General features: G+C 44.3%; 1 protein-coding gene across 2 annotated transcripts; it reads right to left on the bottom strand.

Annotated features, from left to right (window-relative positions):
* Window positions 1-5,823: 5,823 nt before the first annotated feature.
* LOC113891007 (GTPase IMAP family member 5-like) lies at window positions 5,824-13,235 on the bottom strand. 2 transcript variants are annotated; one of them, XM_027538614.1, is made up of 4 exons: window positions 12,928-13,235; window positions 10,281-10,364; window positions 8,113-8,161; window positions 5,824-6,830 (listed from the first exon to the last, which is right to left on the bottom strand). In XM_027538614.1, exons 2-4 carry the CDS (start codon window positions 10,314-10,316, stop codon window positions 5,950-5,952), a joined length of 966 nt encoding a protein of 321 aa, XP_027394415.1. In that variant the 5' UTR covers window positions 10,317-10,364; window positions 12,928-13,235; the 3' UTR covers window positions 5,824-5,949. The 2 variants fall into 2 exon arrangements, with proteins under 2 accessions (XP_027394415.1, XP_027394416.1); XM_027538615.1 differs by lacking the exon at window positions 10,281-10,364 and having other exon boundaries at window positions 12,928-13,234.
* Between the last annotated feature and the right edge of the window lie 14,638 nt (window positions 13,236-27,873).

The following is a 27,873-nucleotide window of genomic DNA, read 5'->3' as shown; positions in this document are numbered from 1 at the left end:
GACTTATTGGCATAGAAGCAACAGGTTTCATCTATGAAAAGACAAAGGCCTCCTTTTTCTGCTGTGAGAAGGTCTAATCCTCTTCTGGTTTGAAGGACCACAGCTGTCAGGGAGTCTAGTTGGCCCTGGAGAGTGATAAGGCCAGCAGCTACTTCTGGCTCTCAATAAGATCCTTAGAGAGACTGTGATAGTAGTTTACAGAGGTTGTGAGCCCTGCTGTCCCTGTTCCAATCCCCGCTGCTCTTCCTAAGCTTATCAATAAGAGAATGAATTGAATTGCTTGTTTGGGTTGGTTGTGGATTAGTGTGATAGAGAAGGTTTGGTTGTTAGGAGGAATAGAGATGTATCAAGTAAGATCAGGGTTATTGAAAGGGGCTGAAGAGATATGAGAGGAATGAGGTATCAAGTCTTCTAATGTCTCATTGCAAGTGTGAATTGGAGGCTCAGAAAAATTAGGGATGAGGATGGCGGGGTTGAGAGTAGGGCAGCATTCAAAAGAGAACTCAGGAGATTCTAGGAGGGTGACATGAATTAGTTGGATACGAGAAGGTGATAGAAGAGCCATGGTCTTGTGTGAGAGTTAAGTCCTTAAGGTCATGTTGTGAGCAAATGACCATGGGTGTCCCAAAAGTAAGTTTTTTGCTTTCTTGAGTGAGAAGTGTAGCTATGGCCAGAGCACACAGGCAGGCTGGCCATCCCTGTATGGTGGTATCCAGTTGTTTTGACAGGTGAGCAGTGGGGGGAAAGGAAGGGCCCTGCATCTGTCCTAAGACTCCTAGGGCAATTTTATGTCTCTCAGTAGTGTAGAGTATAAAAGGGCGAGAAAGATCAGGCAGTGTTAAAGCTGGGGCTGACAGAATAGCTTGTTTTAGAGCATTAAAGGCTGAACAGGCATTTGACTTAGGCTCAAGAGGCTCCAAAAGATCCCCCTGGGTAGCTTGATATAAGGGTTGTTCTAAGAGGGCAAAATTGGAGATCCAGAGGTGTAGATACCCAGCCAAGCCCCAAAAGGAGAGAATTTCCATTTTTGATGTAGGGCAGATATAAGGGGCTTGCTATCAGTAGTTATATGTCTCTTTGTTGGTGACAGGAGAACTCCAAGATAGGTGACCTCAGGGAGGGGAGGTGGAGGGGATACTCGATAGCCCCAATCAGCTAGGAAGTTGAGGAGTTGTATGTCGCTGAGAATGTATGAGTGAGGGGCTACAAAGGAGAAGATCATTTACATATTGGAGGATAGAACTTGGGGCAAGATTGAGAGAGGTTAAGTGTGAGGCCAAGCTTGGCCAAAGAAATGAAGACTATCATGAAATGCTTGGGGAAGGACAGTCCACGTTAATTGTTGGGAGCGATGACTGTCTGGATCAGTCCAGGTAAAAGCGAAAAGATCTTGAGGGTCTGGGTGTAAAAGGATGGTGAAAAATCCATCCTTAAGGTCCAGGATGGTGAAATAGTTGGTAGAAGGAGAAATAAGGGAAAGAAGAGTATAGGGATTTGGGACTACTGGGTCAATGGAGACAACAGCAGCACTAATAAGTCTCAAGTCTTGAACCAGGTGGTAGGAGCCATTTGTCTTTTTAACAGAAGGATAGGCATGTTATAAGGAGAGTGAGTAGGGCGCAACAGACTGACACAGCAGCTTAGAGATGATGGACTTAATCCCTGTTGATGTATTTGGGAAATAGGGTATTGAGGTTGATTGGGAAACTTTGTTGAATCTTTTAGATGAATATAAATGGGAGTATGGTGGGAGGCAATGGAGGGGTTATCAGTATCCCAGTCTATAGGGTTTATGGAGAAGGAGGGTAATGGGGGAGGTGAGGAAATAGTAGGTTTGAGAAGCAGTAGCCAGGCCAGGTCTGGGAGAAAGATTTGGAATAGTGAGGAAAGCCTTGAATTTGGAGAGTAGATCCCTTCCAAGGATTGGAGTGGGGCATTTTGGGATAATGAGGACAAAATGAGAGAATGGGGTATTTTGAAGTGTGCAAGGCAGAGGTTTGGTAATCTGTGGTGTAGACACTAAACTATCAACCCCCACAATAGAGATCTGAGAGACTTCAGTTTTTCTGGAATAAGCAGGCATGGCAGAATAGGTGGCCCCTGTGTTGGTAAGTACTCTTGCCTGGAAAATCCCATGGACGGAGGAGCCTGGTAGGCTGCAGTCCATGGGGTCACTGGGAGCTTTCATGCATTGGAGAAGGAAATGGCAACCCACTCCAGTGTTCTTGCCTGGAGAATCCCAGGGACGGGGGAGCCTCATGGGCTGCCGTCCATGGGGTCGCACAGAGTCAGACGTGACTGAAGCGACTTAGCAGCAGCAGTGTTGATAAGAAAAGAGATCGGCTTACCTGCCACTGTGAAAGTCACCCTGGGCTCCGTAGAGGTGATGAGAGTTGGGGCCTGGGGCCCTGGGCACCTTTGGTCTTCAGTGGTGAGTCCGAGGAGTCTGGGCAGAGCTGGGTCCAAACTCCTCCTTGGGACTGGGAGGCCATGTCTGGATCCCTAGAGGGGGATTAGGGCAGTCTACCTTCCAATGTCCCTTTATGCCATAATTAGGACTTGGACCCAGAGGGGCCCTGGGCTAGGGGCATGAGCGGGCCCAGTGCCCTTCTTTACCACACTTGTAACAGGGCCTAGATGATTTCTTTTCTCTGTCAGAGGATTGAGGTATGGAGCCATGTAGGGCAGTGGCTGAGGGATGATATTTAGCTTGATCGCTTTGAGCCTGTTCTGTTATTGAAAATTTTAAAAGCCAAATTTAAAAGATCTCATTGAGAGGTTCAAGGGCCTTCCTCTGCCTTTTTTAGCTCTCTTTGAATGTCTGGGTATGATTAGGAAGTAAAATGGGTCAGTTCAGTCAGTCAGTTCAGTCGCTCAGTCATGTCCGACTCTGCCACCCCATGGACTGCAGCACGCCAGGCCTCACTGTCCATCACCAAATTCCAGAGTTTACTCAGATTCATATCCATCGAGTTAGTGATGCCATCAATGGCTATTAAGGACAATAGTACCTTCTGTTGAAGTTGGATCTAATTTTGTATATTTTTGCAGGGCTTCTGTTAATCTAGCTAGAAATTATGCTGGATTTTCACCTGGTCTTTGAGTTATTTCTCTGAATTTATTAAAGTTAACAGCTTTATGTCCTGCTTTTTGGAGGCCTGCAATAAGGCAAGTCACCATATGATTATGGGCTGTTCACCCCAGACGCCCTGCCTGGTAGTCCCAGTTAGGGTCATCCCTGGGAATGGCAGCTGAGCCTACAGGATTAGTATCATCAGTTTGATGCACTTCATGGGCATGAGCTCAAGAAGCTTGCCAGACTCATTCTTTTTCTTCTGGGAGGAGGATAGAGGAGAGTAAAATGTAAATATCATGCCAGGTCAAGTCATAAGAGTGGGTGAGGTATTTAAATTCTTTTAAATAAGTGTCAGGGTCAGAGGAAAAAGAGCCAAGACGTTTTTTGATTTGAGATAAATCGGAGAGGGAGAATGGGATGTGTACCCAAACAATGCCTTCTGTACCAGCCACCTCTTGCAAGGGAAGAAAGGGAGCAGGAAGGAATTCAGAGTCCTGTTTCTTTAAGGCCGAGCAGCCAGGATTGAGGAGGGGATTTAGGGAGGTCGGGATGGGGACTTGAGACTCTGGTCATAGGAGGTGGAGGTGGAGCTGAAGTCCCGGAGCACTTTTCAGAAATAGGAATGGGGGAGGTTCGGAAGGCAAGAGAAGGGCAACATGGAACTGGGTCTGCCATGATAGGATTAGAGGGGATAGGAGATGCACTGTGGTCAGAAGGGTCAAAAGAAGAGGAGGAAAACTCCCAACAGGGATCAGGAAATATAGTATTAGGGGGATGTGGCCCAGAATGGGCTAAAAGTATCAGAGAAGTAGAACAGGAAGTACAGAGAGAGGGCCAAGGGCAGAAAGTGAAGAAAGCCTGAACAGAAGGGATCTCTGACCACTTGCATTGTGGCGGCAGAAGTTACCGAGGTCCCATAAAGTACTGTAATTGAGAGTTCCTTTTTCTGACCACTGGAACCTATTTTCCAGTCAACATTGTGGCCATACAGTGTGAGGGTAATAAGTGAGTCACTTTGGCTTTGTTTCTCCTTGAAAACCCAAGGTTTTTAGATTTTGGAGAAGGCAGCCTAAAGGGGTAGATTTTGTAGATTCAGTTCAGTTCAGCTCAGTTCAGTTGCTCAGTCGTGTCTGACTCTTTGTGACCCCATGGACTGCAGCACACCAGGCCTCCCTGTCCATTACCAACTCCTGGAGTTTACTCAAACTCATGTCCACTGAGTCGGTGATGCCATCCAACCATCTCATCCTCTGTCGTCCCCTTTTCCTCCTGCCTTCAATCTTTCCCAGCATCAGGGTCTTTTCCAATGAATCAGTTCTTCGAATCAGGCGGCCAAAGTACTGGGGTTTCAGCTACAACATCAGTCCTTCCAATGAATATTCAGGACTGATTTCCTTTAGGATGGACTGGTTGGATCTCCTTGCAGTCCAAGGGATTCTCAGGAGTCTTCTCCAACACCACAGTTCAAAAGCATCAATTCTTTGGCGCTCAGCTTTCTTTATAGTCCAACTCTCACATCCATACATGACTACTGGAAAAGCCATAGCTTTGTAGTTTGGGACTGAGAATTTCCTGTTACAATCAAAAGGGAAGGAGGGCAAACCAGGGTGAGGTAAAACAAGAAGAAAGTTCAGAGAGGAAAGCCATCCCCATTCTCACAGCCTTCTCAGACAGCGACAGGGTCTACCTGGAAATGGACGTCCCCTATTTCAAACTGAGACGAGTCCAAGGGCCATGGGGATCCTCCACCTAGTGCTAGGGCTTCAAAAACCAGACCAGAGAAAGAGGATCCAAGAGAGCCAAATTCACCCACCCCTGCAGCCTATGAAATTTGAACCAGGGTGTGGATGTCAGTCCAACAAGGCAAGAGGAGAATCCCGTCCCCGGGGCTCATCCCAGTTTCTTGGTGAGGTGCAAGGGAGGGAACCACCGAAGGTGGGCTCAGAAGAGGAGCCCACCTAGCCACGGTGGGTCTTCCCTCCTGGGTTTCGTCATCAGGAATGCAAGACAAATGCAAAGAAAAAGAGATAGAGCAAGGCATTCAGGCAGAGAAAGATTCATTATAGGAAGAAAGAAAGAAAGAAACTGGCTTTAGAGAAAAACCAGTGCCCTCCCTTTACAGCCAACCCTTCTTATACTTATCGATGGGTAATCACACCCCAAAGGGAGGGGGCCTTAGTTTATCTTTAGCCCGCAGCTGGGGTCTTGTGGTCACACAGTTGAAGGGGTCTCATTGAGTGGTCACATAGTCTTGAGAAACTGGCACCAGCAGGGAGAAACAGGATATTGCCTTCAGGAAAAACAGGATGCCCCCAGGGCAATGTGGCCACTGTGACTTCATCTCTTGTTTGTCAGGTTACCACAATGGGCCATATTTTAACTATATGCTATGAGCCCCTTGTGAACCCTAACATTTTGCCTTCAACCTCACATGACTGCTGTCTTTCCATGCCTTGCACTCAGAGGCTATAGTGTCCTGAGGAAGAAGAGACTGTCTCTCTATGGGGGTCTCTCCTGGGCAAGGAGATACCTCCTGGCCCCACCTCTGCAGACTTTTACTCAGTTCCCATTGGCCCGACTTTGGTCTCAGGCCCATGACTGAGTTGGTCACTGCAAAGAAAATGGGATGGTGCACACACCAGCCAGGCATCCCTGAAACTCAGTTGTTGTCTTACTCTGAAGCACGTGACTTCACCAAGGAAGCAGTGGAGGCATGAACCAAGCCAGAAATCTACAAGGAAGGAGGGTCATGGGAGCTGCAGAAATGACAAACCATGTCCTCTGCAGACCAGGAGACTTTATTTCTGAATTAAACAATGAATCCATGAGGTGATATTTGAGAAAAGGCTCTGCCACACAGATGTCACACAGAATTAAAGATGGTACAGGATGATCAGTAGAATAAGAAGGAAAAGTAAACTGCACCAAACAAGACAAACACAAAGCTCATAATTCACAACAATCCAGGCTCTGAGTCGGAAGACTGTCTTGAAGGCACAGTTGCTCTCAGCCTCTTTCAGGCCTTGCCTTTGCTTTGCAACCTGCAGCCGTACCTTGTCCAGGTAGCGCCTCTGACCTTCTCCATGGGCGCCACCCCCCATCTGCAGGAGCATCTGTGCATCAGAGAAGAGCTCGTTGGTAAGGAAGACGCCCTGGTGCTCCTGCTCCAGCCCCTCGATCACAGCCATCAGCTGGGCCAGCTGCTCTCTCTGCTCATCCCCCAAGGCCCGGTTGTTGAAGGCACAGTACCTCCGCCCGCACTCCCGGACCAGGCGCCTCAGCCTGAGGTTGTCTGTGTTTGCCACGTACTCATCCAAGGATCCGCCCTCTAAGTCTTCCTTGTGGGTGAAGAGGATGACCATGTATCTCTCAGCTCCTGCCCCAAAGACCTCCTTCACCCTGGTCACGGCCACCACGTCCTGCTCGGTGAAGCGCCCCAGCTGGGTCACCAGCAGCAGCACATGGGGCCCTGGCACCGACAGCAGGTAACAGGCTCCGATATTCTCATACACCTCTTGATCCTGGGCCTCAGCCTCGAAGATGGGGGGCGTGTCCACCACCACGATGCTCCTCCCATTCCACATGCCTGTTGCCCTCTGACACTTCCTGGTCACTGCCTGGGCCCCCAGCTTGGACTCAAACACGGGCTGGCAGAGGATGCTGTTCCCGGTGGCACTTCTCCCGCTGCCTGTTTTCCCTACCAGGATGATCCTCAATGAAGATGATTCTGGATTTAAGCTCTCTCCTCCTCCACCTGTCAGAGCACATAAAAAGTTAATGTGCAATCCCTATGGACTGAATGTGTCCCCCTCAAAAAAAAAATTCATATGTGAAACACTGATCCTCAACGTGATGGTCACTGGTGGTCAGGTCTTTGGGAGGTGATGAGGTCTAGATGAGGGCATGAGGATGAAATTCCATGATGGAATTAGTGTCCTTCTAAGAAAAAAAGGACTACATTCATTAGAAGGACTGATGCTGACACTGAGGCTCCAATATTTTGGCCACTTGATGCAAAGAGCCAGCTCTTTGGAAAAGACCCAACTCATTGGAAAAGGCCCTGATGCTGGGAAACACTGAGGGCAGGAGGAGAAGGGGGTGACAGAGGATGAGATGGTTGAATGGCATCACTGACTCAATGGATGTGAGTTTGAGCAAACTCTGGAGATGGTGAAGAACAGGGACACCTGTCCAGGTCAGGCATGCTTCAGTCCTTGGGGTCCCAAAGAATCGGACACCACTTAGCGACTGAACAACAACAAAAAAGAAAAGAAAGAGATGACTCTCTCTCCATCAGATGTGGACACAGCAACCAGGAAGTGGCTTCTCCCCAGACACCAAATCCCCCACACCTTGATCTTGAACCTCCCAGGCTCCAGAACAGTCAGAAATAAATATTTCTTGATTACCACCCAATCTCTGCTATTTGTTTTAGCAGTTTTAACTGACAAAAAGAGTAATACATGCCTCTTGAGGAGGAAGAGAACAAAAGAAAAAAGGAAAAGATCTCAAAGGACTAGCACATCTGGATCAGTTTGGCTGTCACACCCTCAATTCTCACCACGGGCCTGGGCTCAGAGTAAATTTTCTTATATAGAGAAAAAGGGAGCTCACACAGGCTGGTAGAATAAATCACCCAGGATGGCCAAAGTCTTTAGGATTTATCCTTCCAGGATCCTGGACTTTTCCAACCTTTCCAAAACCTTCTCCCTATTCAGTTCCCACCCAGAAGTCTTTTTGATGATCTGAGCTTCCTACAGCCACTGAATTAAATATTTGTCCCATACTTTCAACTCCTCCCATCCCTGCCTGGTCTCCATTTTATCACATGGCTGGGTTTTCTATGAAAAAAACGTATACTCAGTAAGAAGGGTATGACAGCAAATAGCCTAGTAAGTTCTATTTCCTGGGGAAATGTGTTTCCTTTGTCTTCAGGTGACTCTAGTCTTGTACCTTGCACTGCAGGTGGGAAGTTGCCTGCCCCAGTGCTGAGCTCATGGCCCCCCAGTGTCATGAAGGGCTCCTCCAGACCTTACCTGTGGTGCAACTGTCTCCTCCACCCTGCCGAAGCCCTTCCATTTTGTTCTAGGGAAAGAACAGGCAAGGATTGTTCAGACAAGTTGGATGTGACATCCAGCACAGAACACCACATTTTATAGACAAGGAGACTGAAGAGGGGAAAAAAACAACTACTGAAGGTCAACATAATCTAATGGATGAGCTGAGACTAAAACCAAAGTCTGCTGACCCTCAACCATTCTTGACACTAGACTGAGGCTCCTAGTGAAGAGTATACAGACAGTCCCAACACGAGGGCACTGACATGTGGTTTCCCACCACCGGTATTTAGTTACTGACAAGATGCACTGAAAAACATGCTGCCCACCCAGAAGACCAAACATGGAAGCTGGTCATTTCCTGGCATCCTGGCTCTCTGCCTTGAGAGTCTCAGTCCTGTCCTGAGTTCCAAACTCAAGATTGCCTGGCAAAGTTTCTCCCTTTGGTAAATTCACAAAAGAAGCTCTTCCCTAAGTTCTTCCATGGTGAGGGTGGTGTAGAGGGTCACCAATCATCCCAGTTTGCCCTGGACAGAGAGGATCCCCTGATCAAAGGAGCTTCAGTGTTGAAACTGAGAGAGTCCCAGGCAAACTGGGACGAGTTGGTCATGGCAGAAATAGAAGATGGTCATGAGTCCAGGTGGGCAGGAGGGTGGACCATACATCCGGTAAACAGAGGAAACACCTGATCTGTTAGGTTCAGGCCCGCTGTTATGTTACCAAAGATCTACACATCTATGTTCTCAGCTCAAACAGTCCCAGACCAGTAACTACCTCAGGGCCATCTCTCTCCTGCCCACTCTCCTTCTTTCGCCTTCCCCCATATGCCTTTTTCTTGATCTTTCTCTTTCTTCCCACCTCCTACTTCTTCTGCTCAGTGAGGGGGTCCACTGAGGCCCCACCTAAGGATGACTACTCAAGCTTCATTACTAGGAAAGTTCTTCACAACCCTTTCCAAAACTACATCAGGACCTTGCTGTGTGCAAACTTATAGAGTATTTTCTAAAGCTCAAGAAGTTAATGCTAAAGAATGAATCTCTAATTGTGGAATTTCAGCATCTAGGACAAATGAACCAAAAAAAAAAAAAAAAAATGTTTTGGAATAAGTGAATTTCCTCCACCGTCTGTGGGATCACACCATATAGAATATTATCTAACCATCTGTGAAATTGGCTGCAATGATTACCTTTGAAGGAAAAATAATTTAATAAATAAATTATTTTCATTTGAAAGTCAACATTCAGCTTCTGTCAGTTTCCTAATAATATTTTGTAATTCATTCTAATGGTATTGTATTTTTCAAGCCAAAAGACAATTCTGCTTCAAGACTTCATTGTCACCTCCTGCCTGAGTTTCCAGCCTGCCAGTCTGCCCTACAAATTTCAGACCTACCATCCCCCATAATCGTGTGAGCCAATTCCTTCAAATAAATTTCTTCATACATATATCCTGTTGGTTCTTTTTTTCTAGAGAAAACTGATACATCAATTCAGCTAATTCTCTCTGTTGAAACTTGGAAAAGGAACAAATCTGAAAATAATTCTAATCTTTGGCTGGATCTTTTCAAGGAGGATTTTTAAACATATTGCATAGGGGTGACAAATGGGAGAACTATGTTTTGGTTTTTTTTTTAGATATCAGCTTGTTTTCTGTGCTGATGATCTTGAAACCATTTTCTCACATATTGCCCTTGGGTCATATTGAATGGTGGTCTCCAGAGAGGACCACTGAGGAGGGGCTCCCGAGCATCTGAGGGTACCACGCAGGTACCAAGTAAGTGACTAGAGTGATGAGGGGCAGAGAAGGTGATGCTGAAAGAGCTGCAGAAAGGGGAACTGGAGGGGGGAGGCTGGAGATGATATGCCTGGACTCAGAGAGAAATCAAATGACACTGTCCACATCTTTTAAATATGAGGAAACTGAGGCTTCAGGGGGTAGGTAATACAGCAATGACATGAAGCTGCCTTCACCCAGGACTGGTGTTGAAGGGATATCAGAGAGAGATGGCAACTCCTTCACTGTGTCTCCTGGCCAATTTAGAATGCAGGCAGGACCAGAGCATGCCGCCTGCCCTGCGTGCTGGAAGAGACTGGTCCCCTTGGGCTGCCCCTAAGTCCCTTGGGAACAGGTCAAGCAGAGCTACTCACATGATATATGTGACCAAGCAACTGGTAGCCAGACATGTCTTCCAAGAATGAGAGGCTTAAATTGCTGCTCTCTTTGAGCCTAGCCTGAGCAGAAAGAGAAGTTAAAAAAAAAAAAAAAAAGTGGGGGGGGGGGCCTTCACAAAAACCATCTTTCTCAACTATTTTTTGAAGATTTATTTCTTCTCTCTAGTTTAGTGCAAATGGCCATACCTCTGGTGAGAAGGCTGCCACCACGTCCCAGCTGCACCTCTCCTCTGCTCTGTCCCCTGAAGACCCCTGTGCCCATCAGTCCCCTCCCAACATAACCATCACCATGCTTCCTCCTGCCAACAACCCAGCTCCCTCGTTTTAAAGCCATCATCCCTTCATTCATTCATTTAAGTGCTACACAACTGAGCGACTTCACTTTCACTTTTCACTTTCATACATTGGTGAAGGAAATGGCAACCCACTCCAGTGTTCTTGCCTGGAGAATCCCAAGGACAGGGGAGCCTGGTGGGCTGCCATCTATGGGGTCACACAGAGTCGGACACGACTGAAGTGACCTAGCAGCAGTAGCAGCAGCAAACACTTTTCTTCCTACACTTGGAAGACAGTTGGACCAGTTTAGAGAACAGCTCCTTCCAGAGACTGGGAAAGAAGGTGATTCCTTCTACCACACTTGGAGAGCCCTACTTGCCACCACGTCTCCCCTGGGCAGAGCTGAAAGGAGCACGTGGGGCAAACATAGAGGCACCCTTGTGAAAATTGTGAAACTGATTCACTTTCGGGAAAATACTGAAACTGGCCGGAAATGGAGCAAAACCTGGGCAGATTATTTTACTCTTTGCCAAAAGCATTCAGAATCTCCCGCTAGTGGCCCCATAGGAGAGTGTTGGAGAGGGTGACACGCTGATTTGGAATCACAGACAAGGTAGCATGGTGAGACACTGTTACTGTCACAGGGAGCCAAGCACGATAATCCTCCAGAATAACGCCCTCATGACCCCATTCTGGTTAATGAGGAAGATAAATCATTTTTTAAACAGAAAATTGTATTTCTTTCTCAGAAACAAACCACATGCTTTACCTGAGCAGATCATCTTGAATCCTGTCTCTAAAAATTCCTCCCCTCTTGAAAATAGAAATTTTCCTTCCAGTTAAGCAGTGCATGCAACAGAAAGAAGCAACAGATAGTTGGGGAGTTTGTGATGGACAGGTACCCACTGCTAGGTTTTAAATGGATAGCCGACAAGGATCTACAGTAGAGTCCATGGAACTCTGTTCAATGTTGTGTGGTAGCCTGGATGGGAGGGGAGTTTGGGGGAGAATGGATACATGTGATTGTATGACTGGGTCCCTACACTGTTCACCTGAAACTGTCACATAGTTTGTTAATTGGCTATACCCCAATACAAAGTAAAAAAGTTAAAAAAGTAAATATATAAAAGTTAGCCACCAACATTTTAAAGATAAGGGATTTCACCTTTAAAAATCTGAATTTATGTGGTTACCAGTGGGAAAACTCTGGAGATGGATGGTGGTGTGGGGGGAGGAACAAATTGGGAGATTGGTTGAAATATATACACTAATACATATACATATATATGTGTGTATATATATATATATATATATATAATAGATAGCAAATGAGGACCTAATGTATATAGCACAGGGAACTCAACTCAATACTCTGTAATAAACTATATGGGAAAAGAATCTTAAAAAGTGGATATATGTATATGTATAACTGATTCATTTTGCTGTACAGCAGAAACTAGCACAATATTGTAAATCAACTATACTCCAATAAAAAAAATTTTTACATCCAAAAAAAGAGAGAGAGAGAGAAGCAACAGACATCAAGTCAGATTAAAATCACAAGGCAATTTTTCAGCCCATTTTTCAAAGGACATCCTATGACTTCAGGGAGCAGGTCAGACCCTCCTCCCAGCAATGTGCAGAAAATTCTATAGGTCCTGGTGGCTCAGACAGTAAAGAGTCTGACTCCAGTGCAGGAGACCAAGGTTCGATCCTTGGTCTTGATTGGAGAAGGGAATCACCACCCACTCCAGTATCCTTGCCTGGAGAATCCCATGGACAGAGGAGCCTGGTGGGCTACAGTCCATGGGGTCACAAAAAGCCAGACATGACTGAGCAACTAACACAGATGTGCATGAAGCAGCCACTAGGTGCATATGTGAAAATTCTTTTGCACAAACACAAGAAATAAGCAAGCTAGTATCACCAGAGGGCTACTGTCTGAGCTCATTATGTTCCATATTTTAGGTTCTGAAAAGTATGGACTTCCCTATGGCTCAGTGGGTAAAGAATCTGCCTGCAACATAAGAAATACAGGAGACGAAAGTTTGATCCCTGGGTTGGGAAGATCCCCTAGAGGAGGAAATGGCAACCCACTCCAGCATTCTTGCCACTATTACACTAGTCTGATGGATTGATACAATCATTTCTGAAAAGTAATATTTTCTCTTGCAGTAAATTTGGGGATTTAGGCTACGTAATTCCTGACCCTAATAATTTTGAAATAATGAAACTGAGGCTTTGAAAGATCAAGTGTGCAGGCTGACCCAGACTGTTACTAGGGGAATCACGTAGAGAGGGAGGGAGGGGGGAAAAGAGAGAGAGAGAGACGAACAAACCCTGTTACCTGCTAGATGCTGCAAAGTTTTGCAAGTTCTCAGACAATCTTGCTGCACTCTTCCTTCCTTTCCAGGCAGCCTCTTTCTTTGGCTTCTAGTCTCGTCACAAAAACACAAGATCAGTGGATGATGAAAAAACCTGGCCACCAATCCTATCTGCCAGAGACAGGGAAGGACCAGTGCCCCAGGGTAGGCAAAGAACAACGTGTGGGTTTCCTCACCAAGCCATCCTTGGAGAATGACTCAAATGACCTCAGAGGCAGAGACACCAGAGGAAGAGGGTTTTTTTTGCTTTGGTTTTGTTTTCTTTTTAATAACATGCCATTTCCTTCTCCCTACCACATCTCTATAAGGCTTTTGTGCAGAACAAGGTCTCTACCTCAGTTAGTCTGGAGACCCAGGGGAGCCAATGAACATCTGGGGCACAGCTACACCCCAAACCAAGCATTTGCCACCTTTCACTGGCATAAAGTGGACCAACAGGCATCTCCTCACATCCACCATTTACCTCTTCTGCATAGATAGCTTCTTATATGTAACTCCAGATGGCAGCGAAGGCTGAACTCAAACAGGCATCTTACTTGAGATCTTCTGTGGATCTGGTCCTCTTGTCTCTCGTCAAATGCCCTGCCCTCAAGTTAGTCATGTTTTGACTTGCATGTGTGCTCCGTGTCTCAGTCATATCCTAGTCTTTGCGACTCTATGGACTGTAGCCCATCAGGCTCCTCTGTCCATGGGATTCTCCAGGCAAGACTACTGATCTGGGTTGCCATGCCCTCCTCCAGGGGATCTTCCCCACCCAGGGACTGAACCCATGTCTTTTATGTCTCCTGCATTTTCAGGCAGTCTCTTTCCCACTAGCACCACCTGGAAAGCAGGCGCGTGTTCATGCCAATTACCATGAGAGTTGGAGTTCGATAATCTTCTGTGTAGGTTTTTTTACTACTCGCATATGAAAACTATCTGAGATCGAACCCATGTCTCCTGAAACTCCTGAATTGGTGGGAGGATTCAGGGGGAAACAAAGTTTGGTAGATTTCTTCATCTGGGTGGACTTGCATTTCCATGGAAGCCAGGGACACATCTGTCCCCACTCACAGTATGATTTAGGCAAAGTGACAAGTACTTAAGAGAATGCCCTGGCAGCCTCTCGCTTCCACTGCTTCCAGGCAAAGGCCCTGCTGGGCTGAAGCACCTCTCTGGAGACATTCTTAGGGTGAAGGGGGCATTACTAGCCCATTTGGGTTCAAATTAACTCTGGGAAAGCAACACTAAATGGGACATAGAAATACAGGTAACTCTTGGTTCTTTTGCTTAGCTTGGAGAAATGTGCTAAGTCATTTCAGTCGTGTCCCACTCTTTGTGACCCCATGGACTGTAGCCAGTCAGGCTCCTCCAGTCATGGAATTTTCCAAGCAAGAATACTGGAGTGTGTTGCCATTTTCTCCTCTAGGAGATCTTTCTGACCCAGGGATCAAACCTGCATCTCCTGTGTCTCCTGCACTGCAGGCAGATTCTTTATTTGCTCAGCCATAATGCAGATTAACACCCACATTTCACATTTACAGTGAAAGCCACACTTAACTTACAAACTATTCATCCATATTAATACTGTAATTTTAACTTTCCAAATAATACTATTACACTGAATATTGTGGATACATGCCCTCCTACTGTAGAGGACAGAAAAGCTTGCTTTTAACATACAGAAGACATTATTTTCTCTTTGCTAGCTAGAAAAGCCTCTGATATCTCATTTTTGCCCAGGGTGGGGGTGGCATGAGGAGAAGAGGGTTAAAGATCAACTCTTCTAAAACAAAATTCTTTTGCTACACATCTAACTCTTAACTGGTTTATCATGAATATTTTTATGTCTGAAGTCAACTTGTTCAGTTGTCTCAGCACATATTTTGCAAATACTTGGGACATTGCTCAAAGGAATCAAATCTACATCTGCCTTGTGAGTTTTAATGGTTAAGGTAGCCCAGTCTTTTCACCTGTCTTAGGCTACTGGTGCCCCCATACCATAGAGACTATGGGTCCTGACTAGCTACTTTCTGTGCATTAGAGAAAATGCAAATTAATCATTGAAAAAAAAATCATCTTGGTTCTGTCTTCAGGCATTTTCTCAACTACATCAAAGGGTGAGATGGGATGGCCTTCTGTTGGGGACAATTGTACACTTTTTCCTCTAGACACTCTCTTTATACTCTTAGCTGATATTTTCTATTAAATTGTATGTGTTTTTCTCATTGATTCAAGAAAAGCCTTTATTTATGACTCAAGAAAGCAAAAGATTATCTATCCTATATAACAACCATTAACACTCCTCCTCTGCCCCTTTCTTTTCTTTCTTTAGAGTTTTATGGCTATTCAGGACTCCTCTTTTTCCTCCTGCATTAGCACTTGGAATTCTAGTGATGGCTCTTCAAACCATGTATTAGTCCTTCCATCGTCATGTCCAGCTCTTTGTGACCCCATGGACTGTAACCCACCACGCTCCTCTGTCCATGGAATTCTCCAGGCAAGAATTCTGGAGTGGGTTGCCATTCTTTTCTCTAGGGGATCTTCCCAACCCAGGGATTGAACCTGGGTCTCCTGCACTGCAGGCAGATTCTTTACCCACTGCACCACCAGGGAAGCTCTTTAAACCACAGGTGCTTCTAATTGCTGGTGAAAGAAATATCACCTATGAAGGAGGAAGGGAGTTGCTCCTTCCTGCCTCTACAGGTGCAGGGTAAAGCAACAAGTATTATTCCTACAAAAAAGTTTGTGACATATTCAGTCCTTGAAAACTGTAGTTCTGCCCTGTGAAAATAACTGTTCATCTCTCTAAGTCTGTGGAATTATGGTTGTCTTATTTAATAAAATGTTTCCCTACTGTGAGATGTAAACTGAAATCTAGTCATTCCTAACAGGTCTTAATACTCAAAAGGTTTCTTGGACAGATCCACAGGAGATCACTGACAGTCCTTTCCTCTGCCATAGGCATGCAGGCAATAAAACAAAATAGAGAAGTTTGAGGTTTGTGTCTCATATTTAAATTCACAACATGCTCAGTAAAATAGAACTGTCAAGTGGTGTCAAATGTCTTGCAATACTACCCCCTGCTGTTTACTCTTAAACTCACTATGTTAACTTTTTTGCTGTGTTTGGAAATTTTAACAATTGTTTTCTTTATGGCTTCTATCATTCCTAGAAAGCCTTCCTTTCTCATCCATTTATTTAAAAATATATTATTTAGATCCACACAAAAATCTGCTCATGAATATTTAAAATAGCTTTATTCATGATCAGCAAAATTTGATAGCAGCCAAGATGACCTTTAGTTCACTTCAGTTCAGTTCAGTTGCTCAGTAGTGTCCGACTCTTTGAAACCCCACGAACCACAGCACTCCAGGCCTCCCTGTGAATCACCAACTCCAGGAGTCCACCCAAACCCATGTCCATTGAGTTAGTGATGCCATCCAACCATCTCATCCTCTGTCATCCCCTTCTCCTCCTGCCCTCAATCGTTCCCAGCACAAGGGTCTTTTCAAATGAGTCAGCTCTTCATATCAGGTGGCCAAAGTATCAGAGTTTCAGCTTCAACATCAGTCCTTCCAATGAATATTCAGGACTGATTTCCTTTAAGATGGACTGGTTGGATCTCCTTGCAGTCCAAGGGACTCTCAAGAGTCTTCTCCAACACCACAGTTCAAAAGCATCAATTCTTCGGCTCTCAGCTTTCTTTATAGTCCAACTCTCACATCCATACAATACCACTGGAAAAACCATAGCCTTGACTAGACAGACTTTTGTTGACAAAGTAATGTCTCTGCTTTTCAATATGCTATCTAGGTTGGTCATAACTTTCCTTCCAAGGAGTAAGCATCTTTTAATTTCATGGCTGCAATCACCATCTGCAGTGATTTTGGAGCCCAGAAAAATAAAGTCAGCCACTGTTTCCACTGTTGATGAATGGGTAAATAGGCTGTGGTACATCCAGTCAATGGAATGTTATTCACCAATGAAAAGAAATGTGCTATCAAGCTATGAAAAGACATGGAGAAACTTTAAACACATATTACTGAGAGAGTCAATTTCTAGGTAGGTTGGTAAGAAGTCTGGGGTCCCCGAGGAGGAGAAAAGGGTCTGGGGCTGTCAAGGAGGAGACAGGGTTCTGGAATTCTCAAGGAGGAGGGAAGGACAAACTTTTTTTTTTCTACATTCCTTAGTAAGGATTATATAACAACAATGTATTCTGCTTGAGGACAGTTTCTTCTTCTTGAAAATCTTCTGACTAATCCTTTATAACTCAGATGACCACTATATCTACTACTGCGGGCAGGAATCCCTCAGAAGAAATGGAGTAGCCATCATGGCCAACAAAAGAGTCCAAAATGCAGTACTTGGATGCAATCTCAAAAACAACAGAATGATCTCTGTTCGTTTCCAAGGCAAACCATTCAATATCACAGTAATCCAAGTCTATGCCCCAACCAGTAATGCTGAAGAAGCTGAAGTTGAATGGTTCTATGAAGACATACAAGACCTTTTAGAACTAACACGCAAAAAAGATGTCCTTTTCATTACAGGGGACTGGAATGCAAAAGTAGGAAGTCAAGAAACACCTGGAGTAACAGGCAAATTTGGCCTTGGAATATGGAATGAAGCAGGGCAAAGACTAATAGAGTTTTGCCAAGAAAATGCACTGGTCATAACAAACACCCTCTTCCAACAACACAAGAGAAGACTCTATACATGGACATCACCAGATGGTCAACACCAAAATCAGATTGATTATATTCTTTGCAGCCAAAGATGGAGAAGCTCTAGACAGTCAGCAAAAACAAGACCAGGAGCTGACTGTGCTCAGACCATGAAATCCTTATTGCCAAATTCAGACTGAAATTGAAGAAAGTAGGGAAACCACTAGACCATTCAGATATGACCTAAATCAAATCCCTTATGATTATACAGTGGAAGTGAGAAATAGATTTAAGGGACTAGACCTGATAGATAGAGTGCCTGATGAACTACAGAATGAGGTTCATGACATTATACAGGAGACAGGGATCAAGACCATCCCCATGGAAAAGAAATGCAAAAAAGCAAAATGGCTGTCTGGGGAGGCCTTACAAATAGCTGTGAAAAGAAGAGAAGTGAAAAGCAAAGGAGAAAAGGAAAGATATAAACATCTGAATGCAGAGTTCCAAAGAATAGCAAGAAGAGATAAGAAAGCCTTCCTCAGCGATCAATGCAAAGAAATAGAGGAAAACAACAGAATGAGAAAGACTAGAGATCTCTTCAAGAAAATCAGAGATACCAAAGGAACATTTCATGCAAAGATGGGCTCGATAAAGGACAGAAATGGTATGGACGTAACAGAAGCAGAAGATATTAAGAAGAGATGGCAAGAATACACAGAAGAACTGTACAAAAAAGATCTTCACGACCCATATAATCATGATGGTGTGATCACTGACCTAGAGCCAGACATTCTGGAATGTGGAGCCAAGTGGGCCTTAGAAAGCATCACTACAAACAAAGCTAGTGGAGGTGATGGAATTCCAGTTGAGCTATTCCAAATCCTGAAAGATGATGCTGTGAAAGTGCTGCACTCAATATGCCAGCAAATTTGGAAAACTCAGCAGTGGCCACAGGACTGGAAAAGGTCAGTTTTCATTCCAATCCCAAAGAAAGGCAATGCCAAAGAATGCTCCAACTACCCCACAATTGCACTCATCTCACATGCTAGTTAAGTAATGCTCAAAATTCTCCAAGCCAGGCTTCAGCAATATGTGAACTGTGAACTTCCTGATGTTCAAGCTGGTTTTAGAAAAGACAGAGGAACCAGAGATCAAATTGCCAACATCCGCTGGATCATGGAAAAAGCAAGAGAGTTCCAGAAAAGCATCTATTTCTGCTTTATTGACTATGCCAAAGCATTTGACTGTGTGGATCACAATAAACTGTGGAAAATTCTGAAAGAGATGGGAATACCAGACCATCTGATCTGCCTCTTGAGAAATCTGTATGCAGGTCAGGAAGCAACAGTTAGAACTGGACATGGAACAACAGACTGGTTCCAATAGGAAAAGGAGTATGTCAAGGCTATATATTGTCACCCTGTTTATTTAACTTCTATACAATGTACATCATGAGAAATGCTGGACTGGAAGAAACACAAGCTGGAATCAAGATTGCTTGAGAAATATCAATAACCTCAGATATGCAGATGACACCACCCTTATGGCAGAAAGTGAAGAGGAACTAAAAAGCTTCTTGATGAAAGTGAAAGTGGAGAGTGAAAAAGTTGGCTTAAAGCTTAACATTCAGAAAATGAAGATCATGGCATCCGGTCCCATCACTTCATGGGAAATAGATGGGGAAACAGTGGAAACAGTGTCAGACTTTATTTTTCTGGGTTCCATAATCACTGCAGATGGTGACTGCAGCCATGAAATTAAAAGATGCTTACTCCTTGGAAGGAAAGTTATGACCAACCTAGATAGCATATTCAAAAGCAGAGACATTACTTTGTCAACAAAGGTTCATCTAGTCAAGGCTATGGTTTTTCCTGTGGTCATGTATGGATGTGAGAGTTGGACTGTGAAGAAGGCTGAGCACCGAAGAATGGATGCTTTTGAACTGTGGTGTTGGAGAAGACTCTTGAGAGTCCCTTGGACTGCAAGGAGATCCAACCAGTGCATTCTGAAGGAGATCAGCCCTGGGATTTCTTTGGAAGGAATGATGCTAAAGCTGAAACTCCAGTACTTTGGCCACTTCATGCGAAGAGTTGACTCATTGGAGAAGACTGTGATGCTGGGAGGGATTGGGGGCAAGAGGAGAAGGGGACGACAGAGGATGAGATGGCTGAATGGCATCACTGACTCGATGGACGTGAGTCTCAGTGAACTCCCGGAGTTGGTGATGGACAGGGAGGCCTGGCATGCTGCGATTCATGGGGTCGCAAAGAGTCAGACACGACTGAGCGACTGATCTGATCTGATCTGATTATCTTAAAATGTATATTATGGGAGTGGGTATGGTAAGATCTTTACAACCTTGAGACATTCTTGGGGAGAGGGGAGCAGAGGGTAAGACGTATAGAAAGAGTCACATGGAAACTTACATTAATGTATGTAAAATAAATAGCCAACAGGAATTTGCCATATGGCTCAGGAAACTCAAAGAGGGGCTCTGTATCAATCTAAAGGGGTGGGATGGGGCAGGAGATGGGAGGGAGGTTCAAAGGGAGGGGATATATTTCCACCTATGACTGATTCATGTTGAGGTTTAACAAAAAGCAACAAAATTCTGTAAAGCAATTATCCTTCAGTTTAAAAAATTAATTAATTAAAAATTCTTTTGATTTATTGTAATAATCAATTGCAAAAGTATATAATTCCCTTTTCTAAGACTAGTGAGGGGACACTTTCCATCCCCCTTCTGTTACCTATTCAGAAGCTTTCTTTGTCCCTTTTCACTTTAATAAAACTCTGCTACACAAAATCTCTTGAGCGATCAAGCCTTGTCCCTTATCCCAAAGCTAAATCTTCTTTGGAGATCAGGAATCTGACACTGTTCACTGTAAGCTATTATCTTGGGGACTCATCCTTGATCTTCAGGACAAGATAAGAACACTCAGAGCTCTAGCCTCTCTGTTTTCTCACTAAACACATTTTCTGCTTTACTTTACTAACTCTATGGTGTGCTTGCATGAATGAATGACACGCCCTGCATGAAGTAAGTGATGAGCCCTGCTTTGCAGTTTTGCGATGCCTCGTAATGACTGAAGGCAAGGCCCCAAAAAAGGGAGCCTTGTTGGGGATTTATACCGACCTGCCAGTGCCAAGAGACACCCAACCTCCCTGCAAGGGGAGAGGCCAGAAATGGACGAAGCGTGTGGACCGAACTTTACTTTCCTTGATCACCTTTTCCTGGTCTCTTTGACCATTTCATAATTGCCTGAGGAATCGGAGAAGGCAATGGCACCCCACTCTAGTACTCTTGCCTGGAAAATCCCATGGATGGAGGAGCCTGGTGGGCTGCAGTCCATGGGGTCGCTAAGAGTCGGACACAACTGAGCAACTTCACTTTCACTTTTCACTTTCATGCATTGGAGAGGGAAATGGCAACCCACTCCAGTGTTCTTGCCTGGAGAATCCCAGGGACGGGGGAGCCTGGTGGGCTGCCGTCTATGGGGTCGCACGGAGTTGGACACGACTGAAGCGACTTAGCAGCAGCAGCAGCAGCAACCTAATCAGTCAGATCACAGAGTTTCAAGGGACTTATGATCCATGCCATTACTGTGTACTTTTACTTAGACCCCCTGTATGGAAACGCCTAGCCTTGCTGCTTCATGATGGTGTGGAACTAAGTCAATTTGGGATGCCATCAGGTCTACCCCTGGTGCACCTCCACCCCGCCTCAGTGGCAGAGGCAGGAGGGATGATTAAGGTGCCTGCATCAGTAAGGGGCAGACTAAGTCTGACCAGGGAAGGAAAGCTGCAGTGGAAAATCTGTTTACACCCCCATCTAGAGCAGAGACAGACACCTTCTATGGGAAGAAGCCAAGGCTGTGGATGCCGCTTTTTTCTCTCTTACAGATGGGAGCTATCAGCTCCAGAACCACTCCTTTAAAATGTATTTTTAAAAAGCTGGGACAAGTTTGATCCCCAGAATTTAAAAAGACATGCCTGATCTTCTTCTGTGATACTGAATGGCCACAGTATCCTTTGGAAGATGGGGAACCCTGGCCTGTTGAAGTGTCTCAATTATACTGTTTTACAATTAGATCAGTTCTGTAGAATACAAGAGAAATGGTAAAAATGCCATATATGTTGCTCTTTATCTCTCTTCAAGACATGACAGACTTGTGCCCTAAGGGTACAGATTTGGGTGTGAAATCTTCAGCTCCCTCCTGTTCTCTTACTTTGCCCCTGTATCTGGGGTCCCAAGTGAACAGGCTGAGAATCAGGGCACCCTTCCAGGAGGGGTTGCCTCAGTCTAGGTAGACATTCAAACAGTCCCAGTTGCAGTCGAGACTATCTAGAGGATCCAAAAGGTACATAGAAGGCTTTACAGGACTAACTTTACTTTATGACCTTACTTGGAGAGATGTAATGCATGTCTTGGGGCAGACCACTCCTGACTCAAAAACTTGAGTTTGGGAAGAAGCTACTACTTTTGGAAATGAATGGCTTGAACGTGAGACAAGGGTAAAGAGGGAACATAAAAATAGCCCTCCTTCTTACTGGGAGCCAAGCAGTTCCCATAACAGAGCCACTTTGTCAGATGTATTCTTGAAGGACACAAGCAAGTGCATGCTAAGACACTAAACTATGCTAAGCTGACTGACATAGAATGGGGAAAGAAGGAAACTCCTGGTGAATTCTTAGATAGACTATGGGAGGCTCTCCACAAGTTTACAGACGTTGATCCTGAAAGTACAGAGGAAGAATGACCTTAAAGGATAGATTTCTTACTCAGTCAGCTCCAGATATCTGCCATAAGTTACAAAAACAGGCCTTTGGACCAAAGCAGTCTTTTAAAAAACTGTTACAGCTGGCTCAGACGTATATTATGGTAGAGAATATGAGGAGGAAAAAAGAACCGGGCAAAAGACTGAAGCCCGAACAATGGCTGTTAGGTCTGCTCTGAAACAGCCTGAGGAAAAATGCTCAGAGGGACCCAGGTAAAAGGGGGTGGACTTATTATTACTGTGGAAAGAAAGGGCATCTCAAGTAGGATTGCCCTCAGGCATCTAAGCCGCCCCTGGATCCATGTCCAGTCTGCAAAGGATCACACTGGAGAAGAGACTGCCCTCCAAGGTGTAGGCCCCAGTGGTTGGACTCTCAAGGCAGTCAGGACTGAAGGTGCCTGGGGGTCCCCACACAAGCTCCCTTCCTAATTACACCTGAGGAACCCCAGGTATTAATAACTGTGGGGGCCAATCAGTTGATTTTCTTTTGGACACTCAGGCAACTTTCTCTGTGCTCACTGAGGCCCTTGGTCCACTTTCCTCCCAATCCACTACCATAATGGGGCTATCAGGACAAGCCAAAGGCTATTATTTCAGTCATCTTTTAAGCTACAACTAGGACTTTGTGATATTTTCTCACAAGTTTCTGATCATGCCAGAGTCTTTCTCACCCTTTCTGGGGAGGGATATACTGAAAAAGGTCCAGGCCTCTGTTTTCACAAATATGGAACCTGCTCTTTTACAAAATGTAAATTTACAAAATGTAAGTCCTAGAGTTTGGGCTGATTAAAAAAACTGTGTGTCTAATACAAAATGCTGTTCCTGTCTTTATCAAGCTCAAAGACCCTCACCTATTTTCACATCAAAAGCAGTATCCACTAAAGTCCAAGGTTAAGGAATGGGCAAAATCTTACAGTACTGACTTCTCATGATCTAAGTGGATCTTAAACTCTAAAGTTCAGAGGAACAATGGCTCCACCTTTAAAGCTGCTGTAACTCAAGGGGTGTCGAAAGCTCTTGGAATAGAGTGTCACTTACACTGTTCCTGGAGATCCCAATCTTCAGAAAAGGTTGAAAAGACTAATGATGTTATTAAAAGATATCCATGTAAGCTAACTCAAGAAACACAAGGCACTTGGTTTAAAGTTTTACCCATAGCTTTACTGAGGGCTCAAATTGCACCCCACCCCCCACCCCCCACCACAGAAGGGAATGTCTCTGTGGCAGGCTGTTTTTGTGCACAGATATTATCAAAAGTCCTAAAACCTTAAAACTAATTAACTATGTGACTCAGCTTTCAGCTTTTCAACAGACATTACTGAGAGGTTAACTCCTGACCCAGACTTTGAGTCAAACAAGCTGCTGTTTGAGCCAGGAACTGAGATGGGCCGAAGAATCTATGTGGGCTTGCTTCTGTTGACTCCAAAAGTCCTGAGTCTGCTGTTTGACCTTCAAGACAACACCTTCGTGTCCTGGACTCACTTCTAGGCTGCATTCCATAATCAGTCTAATTGCTTGATCTGTGGAGCACGCCCCTCCTCATCAATTAAAGGCTTAACATGGTGGCTTTCCCCACTTCAAGGAAAGGACTTTCTTAGCTCTGTGAATACTTCTTCTTGATCTAATGACATCTAACAATCCTAAGATGGGCTGGTGTAACATATTGTACCTTAACTATGGACATAATGTGACTTTCAACTTTGATCATACATTATCTTGGTTTAATGACTATTTTGCTGCACATAAGATGGTAAATTTATCGAGCCCATCTTTGCATGAAATGTTCCCTTTGTATCTCTAATTTTCTTGAAGAGATCTCTAGTCTTTCTCATTCTGTTGTTTTCCTCTATTTCTTTGCATTGATCGCTGAAGAAGGCTTTCTTATCTCTTCTTGCTATTCTTTGGAACTCTGCATTCAGATGCTTATATCTTTCCTTTTCTCCTTTGCTTTTCACTTCTCTTCTTTTCACAGCTATTTGTAAGGCCTCCCCAGACAGCCATTTTGCTTTTTTGCATTTCTTTTCCATGGGGATGGTCTTGATCCCTGTCTCCTGTACAATGTCAGGAACTTCATTCCATAGTTCATCAGGCACTCTATCTATCAGATCTAGTCCCTTAAATCTATTTCTCACTTCCACTGTATAATCATAAGGGATTTGATTTAGGTCATACCTGAATGGTCTAGGGGTTTCCCCTACTTTCTTCAATTTAAGTTTGAATTTGACGATAAGGAATTCATGATATGAGCCACAGTCAGCTCCCAGTCTTGTTTTTGCTGACTGTCTAGAGCTTCCCCATCTTTGGATGCAAAGAATATAATCAATCTGATTTCGGTCTTGACCATCTGGTGATGTCCATGTGTAGAGTCTTCTCTTGTGTTGTTGGAAGAGGGTGTTTGCTATGACCAGTGCGTTCTCTTCGCAAAACTCTATTAGCTTTGCCCTGCTTCATTCGGTATTCCAAGGCCAAATTTGCCTGTTCCTCCAGGTGTTTCTTGACTTCCTACTTTTGCATTCCAGTCCCCAGGAGATTCAACCAGTCCATTCTGAAGGAGATCAGCCCTGGGTGTTCTTTGGAAGGACTGATGCTAAAGCTGAAACTCCAGTACTTTGGCCACCTCATGCGAAGAGTTGACTCATTGGAAAAGACTCTGATGCTGGGAGGGATTGGGGGTAAGAGATGAAGGGGACAACAGAGGATGAGATGGCTGGATGGCATCACTGACTAGATGGACGTGAGTTTGAGTGAATGGAGTTGGTGACAGACAGGGAGGCCTGGTGTGCTGCAATTCATGGGGTCAGACACGACTGAGCGACTGAACTGAACTAATCTGAAGAAGATAAATGGGTCTAGATCTGGTGGTTTCTTACCTGATGTTTATCAGATATGGGATGACGTCATACGGTTAACTCCTGAAAAAGGGAAGCCTACTATCTAATGCTCCCATATGCTGGGAACAAATAGAGCCATCCCCAGAAGTGAGCCAAGAACTTAATGATAATGATTGGAAACAATTGGGAATTTTTTGCCTCAAGAAATATGCAATGTAATCATTCCTGTGCTTTCCAATCCCAGTTCAGGTCCTCCTTTTGGCCTGGCCAGAAACTGTTTGGGACTGGTTGGATCCCTTGGTCATGCTGGTTTGCTCCAAACGGGACTTACTGGATATGTGGCTCTTACCTATGGGTGTGGCTTCCCCCTGGCTGGATAGGAAGATGCACCCTAGGTCTCATTTTTACTCTTGGCTTCATATTTTCAGAGCTTCCAGAGAAGCCTGGTAATATTCACACCTTAGAACTTGTTGGGCAAGATATGTATTTCACTGGTATGATTATCCTACTACAATATTCATTCCCTCTCTGGGACCTATAGATGTTATGCTACAAGATGATGCTCTGACTAACTTTCAGCCCTTAATGCTGAACAAATACAAATCAGAAAGGTGTTTTACAAAACCGATTGGCCTTAGATATTCTAACGGTTGCACAAGAGGAACTTGTGCCATAATTCATACCCAATGTTGTAAATATATACCAGATATGAGTACTAATGTTACTTTATTAAACACATGAACAAGATGATTCAGGCTATGGATACTCCTAAAGCCTCAGTCACCACACTTTCAAAAACATTAACTAGCTCCCCATGGTAGAGAACTACCTTAATCATAATAATTCTAATTGATGCCTCAATATGCCAAATTGTTCTGTTTTTCCTGTTTGCTCCCTGCATCTGTAACTGTGTAATTGGATTTATTTCTAACCATCTGAAAGCTTTTAAGTTATAAATGGCAGTCCAGGCTCCTATGAGTGTCATAACCTCCTCCAACTATTACTTGGGGCCACTGGCTCAGAGACCCTCAATATGAGGGTTAGGAGAGTATGCTGCCTCAGCTATTTAGGGCCTGTGCCCCTGGCCAGCAGGAAGTAGTTACAGAATGAGAGTGACGCCCCTTTTCCGTTGGCAGCCATATTCTCCTAAAAGAAAAGGAAAGAATAAGAGATTCAATTTCTAGGTAGGTTGATAATAGGTAGGTTGATAACCCTCCTCCTCCAGGGTCCCTGAGGAGGAGAAAGGGGTCTGGGGCTCTCAAGGAGGAGATAGGGGTCTGGAATTCTCAAGGAGTAGGAAAGGACAAACTTTTTTTTTCTACATTCCTTAGGAAGGATTATATAGTGACAATGTATCCTGCTTGAGGACAGTTTCTCCTTCTTGAAAATCTTCTGACTAATCCTATTATCTTAAAATGTATAATATGAGAGTAGGTCTGATAAGATCTTTACAACCTTGAGACATTCTTTTGATTTATTGTAATAACCAATTGAAAAAGTATATAACTCCCTTTTGGAAGACTAGCGAGGGGGACACTCTCCAACCCTCTTCTGATGTCTAGGTCAGAAGTTTTCTCTGTTCTTTTTCACTTTGATAAAACTCTGCTACACAAAAGCTCTTGAGTGATCAAGCCTAGTCCCTTGTCCCAAAGATAAATCTTCTTCAGAGATCATGAATCCGACACCGTTCACCACAAGCTATCATTACTAATTAAAGGACATCATCTGAAAAGGCTATGTACTGTATGACTCCAATTCTGACATTCCAGAAAAGGCAAAACCATGGGGACAGTGAAAGATCAGTGGTTCCAGGGTTTGGAGATGTGGATAAATAGGTGGAGCACAGAGTATTTTTAGGACAATGACACCATTCTGTCTGATGTTATAATGGTGGAAACACATCATAACACATTTGTAGACATTTATAGGCCAATATGCTACTGGAGAAGAGTGGAGAAATAACTTCAGGATGAAGAGACAGACTCAAAGCAAACCCAGTGCCTAGTTGTGGATGTGACTGGTGATGGAAGTAAAGCCCAATGCTGTAAAGGACAACATTGTTTAGGAACCTGGATGTTAGGTCCATGAATCAAGGCAAATTGGAAGCAGTCAAACAGGAGATGTCAAGAGTGAACATTGACATAGGAGTCAGTGAACTAAAATGGACTGGAATGGGTAAATTTAATTCAGATGACCATTATATCTACTACTGTGAGCAACAATCCCTTAGAAGAAATTGAGTAGCCTTCATAGTCAACAAAAGAGTCCCAAATGCAGTACTTGGGTGCAATCTCAAAAACAACACAATGATCTCGGTTCATTTTCAAAGCGAACCATTCAATATCATAGTAACCTAAGTCTATGCCCAAACCAGTAATGCTGAATAAGCTGAAGTTGAATAGTCCTATGAAGACCTACAAGACCTTCTAGAACTAACACCCAAAAAAGATGTCCTTTTCATCATATGGGACTAGAATGAAAAACTAGGAAGTCAAGAAACACCTGGAGTAACAGGAAATTTGGCCTTGGAGTACAAAATGAAGCAGGCCAAAGGCTAACAGAGTTTTACTAAGAGAAGGCAAACACCCTCTTCCAACAACACAAGAGAAGACTCTACACATGACATCACCAGATAGTCAATACTGAAATCAGAT

This window comes from Bos indicus x Bos taurus, chromosome 4 (assembly GCF_003369695.1).
Source record: "Bos indicus x Bos taurus breed Angus x Brahman F1 hybrid chromosome 4, Bos_hybrid_MaternalHap_v2.0, whole genome shotgun sequence".
NCBI classification, from domain to species: Eukaryota; Metazoa; Chordata; class Mammalia; order Artiodactyla; family Bovidae; genus Bos; species Bos indicus x Bos taurus.
The sequence above is the reverse complement of the archived record's forward strand: the minus strand, read 5'-3'. Positions and strand labels throughout refer to the sequence as shown.